Source organism: Dryas octopetala, chromosome 3 (assembly GCF_963921425.1).
Source record: "Dryas octopetala chromosome 3, drDryOcto1.1, whole genome shotgun sequence".
NCBI classification, from domain to species: domain Eukaryota; kingdom Viridiplantae; phylum Streptophyta; class Magnoliopsida; order Rosales; family Rosaceae; genus Dryas; species Dryas octopetala.
The window spans coordinates 8,356,591-8,368,439 of NC_141368.1; the positions used below are offsets into that span (position 1 = coordinate 8,356,591).

General features: G+C 36.4%; 2 protein-coding genes across 4 annotated transcripts; one reads left to right on the top strand and one right to left on the bottom strand.

The window, feature by feature from the left end:
• The first annotated feature begins 240 nt into the window (after positions 1-240).
• On the top strand, positions 241-5,987 carry LOC147290457 (mitochondrial inner membrane protein OXA1-like). Of its 2 annotated transcripts, none has more exons than XM_086238788.1 (10): positions 241-384; positions 1,058-1,566; positions 2,709-2,799; positions 3,542-3,589; positions 3,751-3,809; positions 4,395-4,470; positions 4,596-4,727; positions 4,966-5,073; positions 5,160-5,214; positions 5,383-5,987. In XM_086238788.1, the coding sequence occupies exons 2-10, from the start codon at positions 1,094-1,096 to the stop codon at positions 5,634-5,636; spliced, it is 1,296 nt and encodes a 431-aa protein (XP_086094914.1). In that variant the 5' UTR covers positions 241-384; positions 1,058-1,093; the 3' UTR covers positions 5,637-5,987. The 2 variants fall into 2 exon arrangements, with proteins under 2 accessions (XP_086094914.1, XP_086094915.1); XM_086238789.1 differs by having other exon boundaries at positions 289-384; positions 1,075-1,566.
• A 130-nt stretch (positions 5,988-6,117) lies between these two features.
• Positions 6,118-11,837, bottom strand: LOC147290458 (cyclic nucleotide-gated ion channel 1-like). Of its 2 annotated transcripts, none has more exons than XM_086238786.1 (9): positions 11,551-11,837; positions 10,916-10,999; positions 9,828-10,401; positions 9,014-9,226; positions 8,624-8,922; positions 8,154-8,265; positions 7,625-7,861; positions 7,151-7,545; positions 6,118-6,691 (listed from the first exon to the last, which is right to left on the bottom strand). In XM_086238786.1, exons 2-9 carry the CDS (start codon positions 10,942-10,944, stop codon positions 6,388-6,390), a joined length of 2,163 nt encoding a protein of 720 aa, XP_086094912.1. In that variant the 5' UTR covers positions 10,945-10,999; positions 11,551-11,837; the 3' UTR covers positions 6,118-6,387. The 2 variants fall into 2 exon arrangements, with proteins under 2 accessions (XP_086094912.1, XP_086094913.1); XM_086238787.1 differs by having other exon boundaries at positions 11,677-11,833.
• Between the last annotated feature and the right edge of the window lie 12 nt (positions 11,838-11,849).

Consider the following 11,849-nt stretch of genomic DNA (forward strand, 5'->3'; position numbering starts at 1 on the left):
ACAAACCAAACATAAGAATAAAAATAAAAACATAATATTTTATTTACTTTCCCAGTAATACTAAACACATGAAAAGAATCATACATTCTCTTCCCTCTAAAAAATGCATAGGAATTCCGTGAACCAAATTAGAGATATATGTTGGTAATGATAACATATTAACATGATGTTTGTCTGCATACAACATGTCGCTCTTATAACATAAGATGTCGTTTTTAAGAGCTCTGATTACAACGACATATCGATCAGAATACGCTGTTTTTCATTTCATCAAACCCATTGTATTCAGTGGCCAAAAAAAAAAAACCCATTGTATTCAGAAGCATTTTGCTACGGAGGTTCTGTCCCTTTGCGTCCAGAAGAGAACTGAGAAGAGTCAGAAAGGTAATTGCTTCCATTGGTTCTGTTGCTGTGTGGTTAATTTCTGTTTGGCTTCTCAGGAAATATAGCAGAACAACGTAAAATCTATTAACTCTTTTTGTGGTAACTCTTCCTATATAGTCACTGCTTCTATTCTTTTCATCTTTCACGTAAAGCCCATCTGGGTTCTTAAAAGTTAAGCCCCAAATGTTTGATACTTTGATTCATGATGTTGGGCACTCTGTTTTTGGGTTCTTTTTGTTTGGCGCTAAGCTACTTGTTCATTTATATCCAACTTTAACTTAGCTCAACCTGGAAAAGCCTTGATCCCAACTTATCAAGCATTTCCGTGGGATCTATGAAAATGCTTTGTGAGAGGTTCTTTGAGTTGATTGAGAGAAAAAGTAAGAAATGGGAGAAAGAGTATGACTTTTGGGTCCAACTATATTACAGTAGTGAAGACCCAGAAAACAATAGCTATCACTTAAGCTAGTATAACTCGGTACAAGTCCAAAAAACACAAAACTTATGATTGCAATATTTCTCTTCTTTTATTTTTCTCCTTTTTGTTATATTTTCTTGTAAACCAAGTGTGTTATGAATATAACACCTCAAAGTAGCAGACAATGTTGTGATCATGTTGTCTTATTTTTCATTGTTCTATGTTGCACATGTAATATTTCTTTATAATGTTTAGGTATCTGCTTCTTTTAGCTGAAGTTACCTACCTGAAATGGCTTATAGACGTAGCGTCTCCACCACAGCAACCCTTGTCACCAGACGTTTACACCCTTCATTTAGTCACATTCTTCATGTTAACAATGAGGATAGTAAACCACATTCACTGAATTCAAGTTCGTCTCAACCCGTCATCAAGAGTATTTTTCCAAGTGGGTCTTACAACTCGACCGTTGGATTTTGTTTTGGTTCTCTATGTAGAGATATGACAAGCTCATCATTGGCTTGGAAAATGGGGCTTGGCTCTTTTCATTGTAGGTATATGTCAACCACAATTGGTGATGGGTCTGATAAGTTTGATGGCAGTGGTTATGTTGCTGAGGTTATTGGGGATAAGACGGTGGAAGTAGTAACCTCCCAAGCCCCTGCTGTGAGTGAAGTGGCTGCTGCTGCAGCAGATTCTTTCCCCCTTGTTGCTGCCCTGCAGTACTTGGTCGATGCCATGCATTCTTTTACTGGATTGAATTGGTAACTGAATTGATTTGAGAGACTTATCTTGTTATCTGTGAATCTGTGATGTTTATTTGTCTGTTTGTGTATGATTTTAATAAATTTTCTTGTGCTGTTTGTAGTTCATGCTGATACTTTGTACATGGTTGTGATGTTCTGCAACCTGATACTCGAACATTGATTTGTTGGATGAACTCCATTTATATGGATGCACATATAGTACCTATTTTCTTCACTTCTTTTTTATTTTTGTTTTACATTAGAGGTGTTCTGGTCTTCTGGATGAAGGATTGTTAGATTTATTGAGGAGAGATATGCTTATTTGTTGGTGTGACATTTACATTTTTGAACTTAGTGTGACCTTTTGGATTTCCTTCACAGTTTGTGCCAATTCCAGTTAGAAGGATGTTATTTGAGGAAAAACATGAAATTGAAAAGTTCGGTAGACCAAACGTCATGAAACCAAGCACCATCAACATGAAATCCACCGTGTTTTGGAGGAAGATTAGTCTAGCTTAAAAACAACTATTCTTTATTTTCAATTGAAATTTTTACTCAAACCAATTAACTCAGATTTTAAAGGAGTTTAATGGATTTTAAAATCCATAGAATCTATCAAAATCCAAAGGAATTGGGTGGAATTCTTATGGAATTTGTTATGTGTAAAAAATGCATTCAAATCCAACCAAATCCATCCAAATCCATTAAAATCCTTCACTTAATGAAATCCATGACTTTTTGAGGACACCTGAATTTTATTGGAATCCATGAAAATCTGAGTTAGGGACACCTAAAGTTCATTGGAATCCATTAAAATATAAATTGGGGACACCTAGATTTCATTGGACTTTTAAAATCCAATGAAATCTAAGTTGGGGACACCCCCCTAAGACAACAAACTTGAAGGAAAGGTAATAATGAAACAATGTAGTGCTGCTAAAATGGAAGTATGAAGCGAATGGTTACCAATTTTTTATTTTACAGCTATGTTTTTTTATATTTCTGTTCCAAAAGAATATTGCATTTGAAATGCATGCTATGCATATTTGAAGAACTTTGCAATTGTCGAAGCATCAATGGTTTGTGGTACTTGTGTTGCCTGGAAGTAAGACTCCATATTACTCTGGCTTCTCTTCTAAAGTGATTAATTGTTTTTCCAGGTGGGCATCAATAGCTTTAACAACTATTCTGATCCGAGGGGCTACAGTTCCACTTCTTGTTAATCAACTCAGGGATACTACAAAACTTAGTGTTAGTTGTTCTTTCCCTTATGCCCAATGGATTTGCGAGTGCGAGTGTGTGTGCATGCACGTGTGAATCTGTTATTGAAAACTAGATTTATATCATTGAAGATCTTGGATGCTTGAGTTTAATGTGTGATGAACAGCTAAGGTTATAGATATTCAGAAGGACTTCTTGAAGTTTTACTCACTGTTTTTAATGACCATAAATATGATAACAAGCTCTTGTTCGCAGGTTGTATCTCTCTCTCTCTCTCTCTCTCTCTCTCTCTGAGTTGGGGTGGGGGTGGATACTCTCTTTATCTTTTAATTACCCGACTTATGCTCATTAATATTTTTGAGTATGTGAAGAAACATCATTCCTTGATTGTTTGCTTTCATCAGTGGTACATTTTAGATATGATGTTGTCATGATGCATGTTTTCATTCTTATAAAAAAGAAAAAAGAGATGCATGTTTTCATTTGGTGAAGTATGCTTTGATTCGTTTATATGACACCTGAAAATGTATAGTTTTAGTTATAAAATGTCCTCTCTCTCTCTCTCTCTCTCTCTCTCTCTCTCCAGTCTGCCCCATTGGGGGAGGGAGTTTAGGGGCCGGAAGTATGTTTCTACACCGTTTGTAATGTTTATAATGTTTATATAATATTACTATCTGTTATGTTTTCACTCAGTTTCTGAAGTGTTTGGAAGAATTGAACATTGTATTAGTATCTCACTGTATTTCTTTTATTTTTTTATTATGTGATACAGTTAATGAGGCCGCGATTAGAGGAGTTAAAACAAGAGATGCAAAGTATGGTATGAATTTTTTTTTTTAATCCATCATAGGATCTTTGCTTCTTTTGGTCGGCTGCCTTTATTGTCCATAATTAACTTTAATTTCCCCGTATGATATTATGCATGTCCTACAGTTTGCAGAAAGCTTCATTTTCAGGGCTTTAATACATTTTATTTGTTAGGCAACGGATCCAGATTTTTTGCAAGAAGGTCAGAAACGAGTCAAGGCATTGTTCAATGAGTAAGTAATTTTTCACTGTCTTATGGAATCACTTCTGATAGTTAATTATTATCTTTTTATAGATGCTAGCTTGTCAGTCATACATGGAATTTCCTAGCTATAACTTTTAATTCTTAATAAATGTTATTTGACTGCTGTACTATCTTATTTCAATGTGATACATAAATGTATTTCTTTGAATATAATCAATTAAAAAGTTAAGTCACTATTTTTCCAATTGCAAAGAGTGCTTGATAATGCTTGGGTTGCCAACAAAATGAACAGAAAAAAAGAAAAGAAAAAAAAGGGTGAATGATTTCAGTATTAAAAAAAAATAGAGATGATTAGAAGAGATAAATCTAAAGCCATTATATCTTCTTCTAGAATTTTCTTGGGCCATCTGTAGCTATCTCACATGAGGGTTGGACGGCCCTTTTGCCTGTAGATTTAGCATACATTTTGTTGAGTTGAAGTCTCACTGTTTGCAGATTATAAAAGTACTACACACATTGTATTTCCTATTTCTTTGTCTTTGTTTATCATGCTGCTATCTTTTGTGTGCATGTGCATGCATTTAACTGTGTGAAACTGCACGAGTTTCTGCAGATATGGGGTCACTACATTTTCTTGGATGAAAGGACTATTCATTCAAGGTCCCATCTTCATCAGCTTTTTCCTTGCTGTAAGATATGAGTCCTTCACATTTTATAGCATCCTGTTTAAATTTGTTTAGTTAATATTTAATTTATTTTCATGACTTTCCAGATTTCAAATTATGTTTCAATAGTCTAACTCTAATAAATGCAGATTCGAAACATGGCCGCGAAAGTTCCGTCTTTTGAAAATGGCGGAGCTCTCTGGTTTACTGATCTCACTACTCCAGATAGCCTCCTCATCCTTCCAATTCTGACTACATTGTCATTCGTGATTACAGTGGAGGTAGGATTTTTGTTCACTTATTTATCTTGCATGTACAGTATTTAATTTATGTTGGGTATTTGATGAAGAAACATTTGTTTTTTGATTGATTGTGACTCAATCGAAACCATTTTGATATGGTCTTTGCCCTTACCATTCCTCTTAGGTCCAAAATTATATCAAATGATTTTTACCTTGTTATCATATTATAATGCTTTCCAAAGAGTGAGCAATTATGTGATTTCCACTCTTTCCTTAGTGCAATATGCAGGAGGGTCTGGAAGGGAATCCCATTGCCAAAACTATGAAAAACTATTCTAGAATCCTTGCTGTCATTGCAGTTCCTGTTATGATGAATCTCCCTAAGGTTTGTGAATTTGCTAAACTTAATGTTAGGAAGTAAGGTATGTCCAGAATCTTATATTTTGCTTTGTTGGAACTATATCTTTGCAGGCACTGTTTTGTTATTGGATCACCTCCAACCTTTTCTCCCTTACATATGGATTAGGTGAGTTCTTCCTGCAAATCATGAACTTCAGTTTGTACGTCATGTTTTGTAACCGTACTTTGAATTGAAGTGAGGGACTTGTTTGCTTTTATCTGATGCTCAAATGTGATTCGGCATATCTTGTTTCTCACATATTTCACACTGACAGACTCTATTGTCTTCTTGCAGTAATTAGGCGCCCAGAGGTGAAGAATTTCCTTGGTCTTCCTGAAATTCCTGTGACACCTCCTACTGCATCACAACCCCAATTCTCTTTGTCTTCAGAAATTGAACAAGACACTACCGTTGAATCAGAACCTTCATCACCCACAGAGCCATCAAAGGTTGCTGGCAGAAGAATATCACGGTTTTCAATTCTCAGGCAGAGACTTAGAAGTCTAGAAAAGCAAGTCAAGGAAAAAAAGAAACAAAAGAAGAGGTGAAAGAATGAACTACGTTCATGGTTCAGTGGGTGATGGAAAGGTATTTGCTAGACGGCAGTAATTCAGTTAGCAGTGGACTCCCTTTTGGATTTTGAGAGAACGTATTCTTTGGTTGAAGAAGTAATTATGATCTGCTTCTATCTGTACTGACATTAAGCTTGGTTTTCTCTGCCTCTTCTCAATTAGAAATGTGCATAGACTTGGAAGTAAAGACTATACTCCTTTTAGGAAAGATGCTGTGGTGCAACACTATATTTTCTCACATGAGTTTCACAAATATTATAAATCCTACCTATGTGAGAATTGGAAATAGAAGGGACAACTCTAAAACAATGCGTTTACTGGTAATTTTACAATTTAACAACAAGAAGAAAACTGATTTTTTATTTTATTTTATTTTTTAGCAAGAAGACAGATTGAGTTGTTGAATGTAGAAAATAAAATGCATACTAAACCCTTGGGTTTAGTCCAAGTTATGAGGTACAGTAGGATAATGGGTTGGGATTATAATAGATAAATGGTTATCTCCTCTCCAATGTTATTTAAGAAAAAGGCATATTGAGCATTTTGATCATAGAAACTAGTCACTTCACATATGAAGGTTGTATACAAACTATGGACTGTCAATGGATCAAGAAAAAAAATAAAAAACTAAAGTTACCAAGATATTATACAGAAACCTCTAAAAGTGAACTTGTATCCAGAAACAAAACTTAGATGATGGTGATAATCACTTCAAAACACTGCACCACTAGTGAGGTTCGGCAGTAAAATCAGGCTCAGCAGGCTTCTGAGGCAGCAGTGGCAGCAACGTCGGCGCAGGTCTAGTCTCATGCACACCCTTTTGTCGCAAACCTCGTAGTGCATTGGCTGCAAACCTTGATGCATATATAGTGGCAACAAGGCTTGGTGAGGTTCCAGAATCTTTTCTTAAAGCATCTTGCAGTCTGTCTTCTGCTTCACGTAAAGACTTCTCAAGCTTTCTCTTACAGTGCCGGCGCCAAGCTGCTTGTATGAAACAGGCTGACCATGTCCTCCACTGCAGGGAGTAGAACCTGAAAGTGGACATTGTAGCATTACTACATACTCATGAAGATCAAAATTATCAAGAAGATTGGTATCACAAATCAAATATCCATTAGTGCTTTGCTTTTGCATAACATACTTTTCTTTCAAGTCATTAAAATTACTCTAACAATGAGAGATGATAATAAAGCATTAGAAAGGGCATGCTTGTTTTATTTCATATTTGAAGAGAAACCTGTTAGACAACAAATGGACACCACAATCTTAAGTTGTTAGGGAATGGACCAACAATGTATATTAAGCTAACAAAACCAAAGTCATGAGATATTTTTAAGATTTCGATGGGACAATGGGGGTTGTCTTTTGCTTAAAAATTAAAGAAGGTGGCCATATCATTCTGTTACTTCTGTACAACATCTGTACATTTCCTCTTTTTTGTTTTATAATACTCCAAGATGAAAAAAGAAAAGCATGGTTTTGAGCCTTGCCTGAAACTGTGTTGGAGCTGCTTGCTGTGCAGGCGCCGAAACTGGGAGGCAACAAACTTCAAATCATCAGCCATGAGAGCGAAGGCTTCAACCTCTGTATAAGCTTCCACCGTCCTAGTAGAGATAGGGAGATTAGAGGAGGAATTTGGATCCAAGGCCCATGTAAGAAGCTCTTCTCCACAGAAGTCGCCAGCCTTAAGATCAGCTGTATTGAAGAAGCCAGTTCTTCCACCATTGGTAGTCATAGTTGCTAATTTTCCACGCATAATAAAGAGCATCTCATCAACTGGATCACCCTCTCGGATGATAAAGCTCTTGTCCGTGTAAAGAACTGGTTTGAGACGATCACACATGGCGTCCATCAGTTGTTCATCCATTTTTTCGAACAATGGCACCTAAGATAGATTGAGCTGATGAACACAATTGCTAACATTGGCACTTAAGAATGCAGAAATTATTAGTGAAATCACTCACTCTCTTGAGAAGAGCCAAGCAAAGATGGCGCTTTATGTCCTTCCTGAGGTCTTTAGGAAGGTTACGAACTAGAGCCTCTTCCTCAACACCTCTTGTTTCTTGCCATTTATACTGGTCATAGCATCTAATCCTTTCCCTCAACTTCTCAGGCAGCATTCGGTGGGACATCCACTGTTCTGCATCTCGCCTTTTCACTCTCATTTCTTCAACTCTTACTGTTGTGGACTGCAGATATTTCTATAACATCACAAGAAACAAGATTTTAGCATTTTAGCTCATTAAACCCAGGACTAAAGTAAAATAAAAAAATAGAATCATTTTAATTTGATAAGAGATTGATTTCAGCCAAATATCATTGTAGTGCGAGGTATTAATTTGATATGCAGAATCCGTAGTCTGATTTTTAGTCAAGAACATCATAAGTTGGTCTAGATGACATGCATAAGCACAAAGCTGTGTTACAACTGTAATCATCTAGTAATGGTTACAACATAGGTTGTCAAGAAAATCACTGAGAATCAAGTATTACCTGCATATTTCCAATGAGCAATGAAAATAGCACCAATCCGAAGATAGATATGAAGACTGCAAAGACTATCTCCCATTCAAAAGTGCTTGTTTTGAGATTTTGACCAAGAGAACTGCAAAATCAATACAAGTTAAAAATAGCTTCAGCTCCAAAGTGTTAACACACGATTAATGCAATCGAAAGTTTGTAACAAACTTTTATATATATATTTATATATAATATAAATAAGAAAATCAAGACTATCTAGCTTGTAATATTATTAGACTCCAAAGTGGAATCATGTCTGAATGTGCGGTCTTGATTCACTGTCTAATAGCTTAAAATGCTAGATACCTAGAAATAGTATATGGGTACATTGTACCTTAGGGAAGAAAATTTTAACTACTAAACTTAAGAATATTGAGGATGGCATATGAAGTAAGCCAGCAGAACTGATTTAAGCATAGAATTAGTGGATTATAACTACAAACCTAAGGTTGCGCAGACCCCACCAGAAGCAGTATAAAAATTTCTTTGGAAAATCTCTGGTCCCCAACACACCAGACTCCAGAGCATCAGCAAATATCCCAAAGTTGAACACCGTTGAATTTTTAATTTCATCAGGGTCAATAGGAGAGCAAGAAGCATTCAACTTTTCAACAAGAGTATGGTTAATTTGATGGTCAAGATGACAGTACAGGCTTTTCTTACACTGAACATCGCTACACTGATCACGCCAGCACCCATACTCTCGTTCTACAGAGAACAAGTACCACAAAGCTCCAACTACCTGGTATATGGCATTCATTATCAAATCAGAAAAACCACCATGATTTTTTGAATAGTGTTGATGATTCAAAAACTATCAAATCAAAACTTACATGGCTGGCCAGCATGTAGAGCAAAAGATTGAAAGCAGCTCCAGCCCATGCTGTTTCAGTCAGGAAGCCAGAAGTTCTTGTTACTTCTTTGTATAGTGGATAGATCCGCCAAAGTCTTGGCACATATTGGGCAACAATTACAAACTTCAACAAGTCCTTAGTGATCAATGGAACGGGACGTTGTATCGTTTTGATTACAATAAAAACTACAACCTGAACAAATAAGCAGAACCACAACTAACGTCAATACTGTACACCATTAATATAAGTTCCAAACAGAGATATGGTTAAGGAAAGTCACTGTTCTAATGAGAAAATCATATACATACTTTCTAGAGCTTTGAAATATTAAACTAGAATTCAGTTACTGCAATTGATAATCATTGAACATTTATTTTGTCAGACCCTTTAAATCTAACCTCCTGGCTATCTTCACATTCACACACATTGTTTTGAGGGCATAAGATTAGGACCAAACTTCTTGTTGGTTCCACTTAAGGTAGTGTTTCCTCCTTTTAGTTGTTTGGGTGCAAAAAAAGAACCAAAAGAGATTGAAGTGGAATGGATGACTCTCAAAAGCTTCTTCCAAGTTCTGACAAGGTATACAAAGTGACAAGTTGGGAAGAGAGTCAAGTTCTTATGAATTTTCTGCGACTATCAAAGGGTCTCAACCATATTATGAGCCAGGTGCTATATACTAACCCATAAAGGCAAAGCAGTTATTTCTTCCATAATTTTCCAATCAATGAGCCAGGTGCTACTAACACCTAAAATCAGCTATCTCCACATTGATTAATTCAAGAAAGAGAGATACCTGTGGCAGAGGAAGAATTGCTAGAATGTCGATGACGAAGTAAGAGGACAAGTATCTTTTTGCAATGGCCATAGGATCATTAATTAGCTCACCCCTTCCGAATACTCGAGAAGATGGGGCAATAAACCCAGTGCGGAACTGAAAGATGATATGAAGTATATGAAAGATATCGGTAAATGAACGAAGAACACCAGCAATGATCTGCAATTTTCTGTCCAAATCGAGGCACTTATTTTTTCCATCAACCACTGGGGTATAAAGAAACAATGGGTCCAAGGACACGGCTATGACACAAGAGAGCACAAATATCTTATTCCAATGCTGAAGAAACGGCTCTTGAGGGTCAAGAACTTTCCTCCTAGAGCCTGACTCCTTTGCTGGCTGGTTACCTACAGAAGTGGAACTTAATGGTTTTTTCAAGCTTCTAATCCTATCAGAACCCCTCTCAAATCCTCTTCGAATACTCCTCAAAACTGCATTCACAGATGGTCTAGCCTGTCTTGAATTTAGTCCATCATTAGTGGAAGATTCCCGATCAGAACTTATTGATCTCTCTGAATGCCAATCTTCAAACCTGGATAAAACAACAAATGTATCAAGCAGCATAAACCAAGTGTCAGCAGATAAATAAGTAGATCACTGGGTGTTCTACCAGAATCAGATTACTCAATGGACCCTGCTTAGTGAGTGCAATACAAAAGAAAATAATTAGATAAGCCAGACAACCAAATCTGTTCAAGAATCAACCCATTAAAAGGATCCTCACAAATCCAGAGCTTTGTTCAACATAAGTATCAGAAGAGCTGCTAGCAATCCTCTGACTTACTGGAAGCACCAATCACTCAATTGGGTCAGTTTGTAACCTGAACTAGAATGCATTAAAACGATCCTATTCAAGTTATTGTGAATGGATTGCTGCACTTGGATTTCTACAATATGCTAATCTGTCTCCTACTAGTATGCTGATTAATTTAGATCACTTGTAAGGGGCCACAGATGCACAAACAATGTGTTAAAGAACATTAGATGACAAAAATAATAGCAACAAACATTGGACTTTATTGGTCCTCAGGCATGAACAAACTAACCTTACAAACCTATGCCCCTTGGAATTCATATTATGATATTCGGATTTGCTTTATTTACTGCTTGAAAGAGCTTACAGCCAGACCCTGCAACAGTCCAACTGAAATATTGAAATTTGCTTCACCAGCAAGTAGCACAAAATAACACACATAGAAACAGCATTAATGGTGATGTTTATCAACGTCTAAAACAAGAGTGACAAACATGATTATAACCACAACTTTTCCAATGAAAGTTTCATTTGAAATAGTCAGTCTACAAGGTCAATGTTTCCTCACTTGAAAAAAAAATTCTCTATGCAGTGGTAATTTTCTTCTAGACCTAAGTCAATCATTCCACTTTTAATCTTGTAACCATGCATGATCGCTTTCTACTAGTCCTACCACATTATCACAGTCAAAAAAGTTAATTAGCAATTAGACAGTTATAATCTAGAAAGTTACCAAAATAGGAGAAAAGACAACAACAACAACAACAAACAACAAGGTTGAACACAGGAATCAAAACTAACACATAAAGCAACCTCTTTTATTCAGAAACTTCAATAGATAACCACTAAAGTTCATTGCAGAAACATTCAGAAAATAGAAACCACCACCCCCTCCCCAAGTTAACCCTTAATATGTGATTGTGTTACCTTATTTCCCTACAGCGTGAAAACCCATGTCAAAATAAGCAAGAATGTTGCATCAAACCCAACAAAATTAAAGTTCCTTGGCTTCTGATTCTAGTCTTTAATTTTCTATTCTTTTTCTTTTCCAACCTTGAAGCAAGAACGATATGAACTTGTAGAGACAAAGTAGGCCTCCGTTTGGCCTTGACACTCAGAGAGGATGAGAAATTTCGTTCTGGGCAAATGGCAGAGAGTCCTCAGGAGAAGTTTCGTGGAGACTGGAGAGAGTCCGCAATGGCAGTTATTGTGTGTTTGTGAGTTTC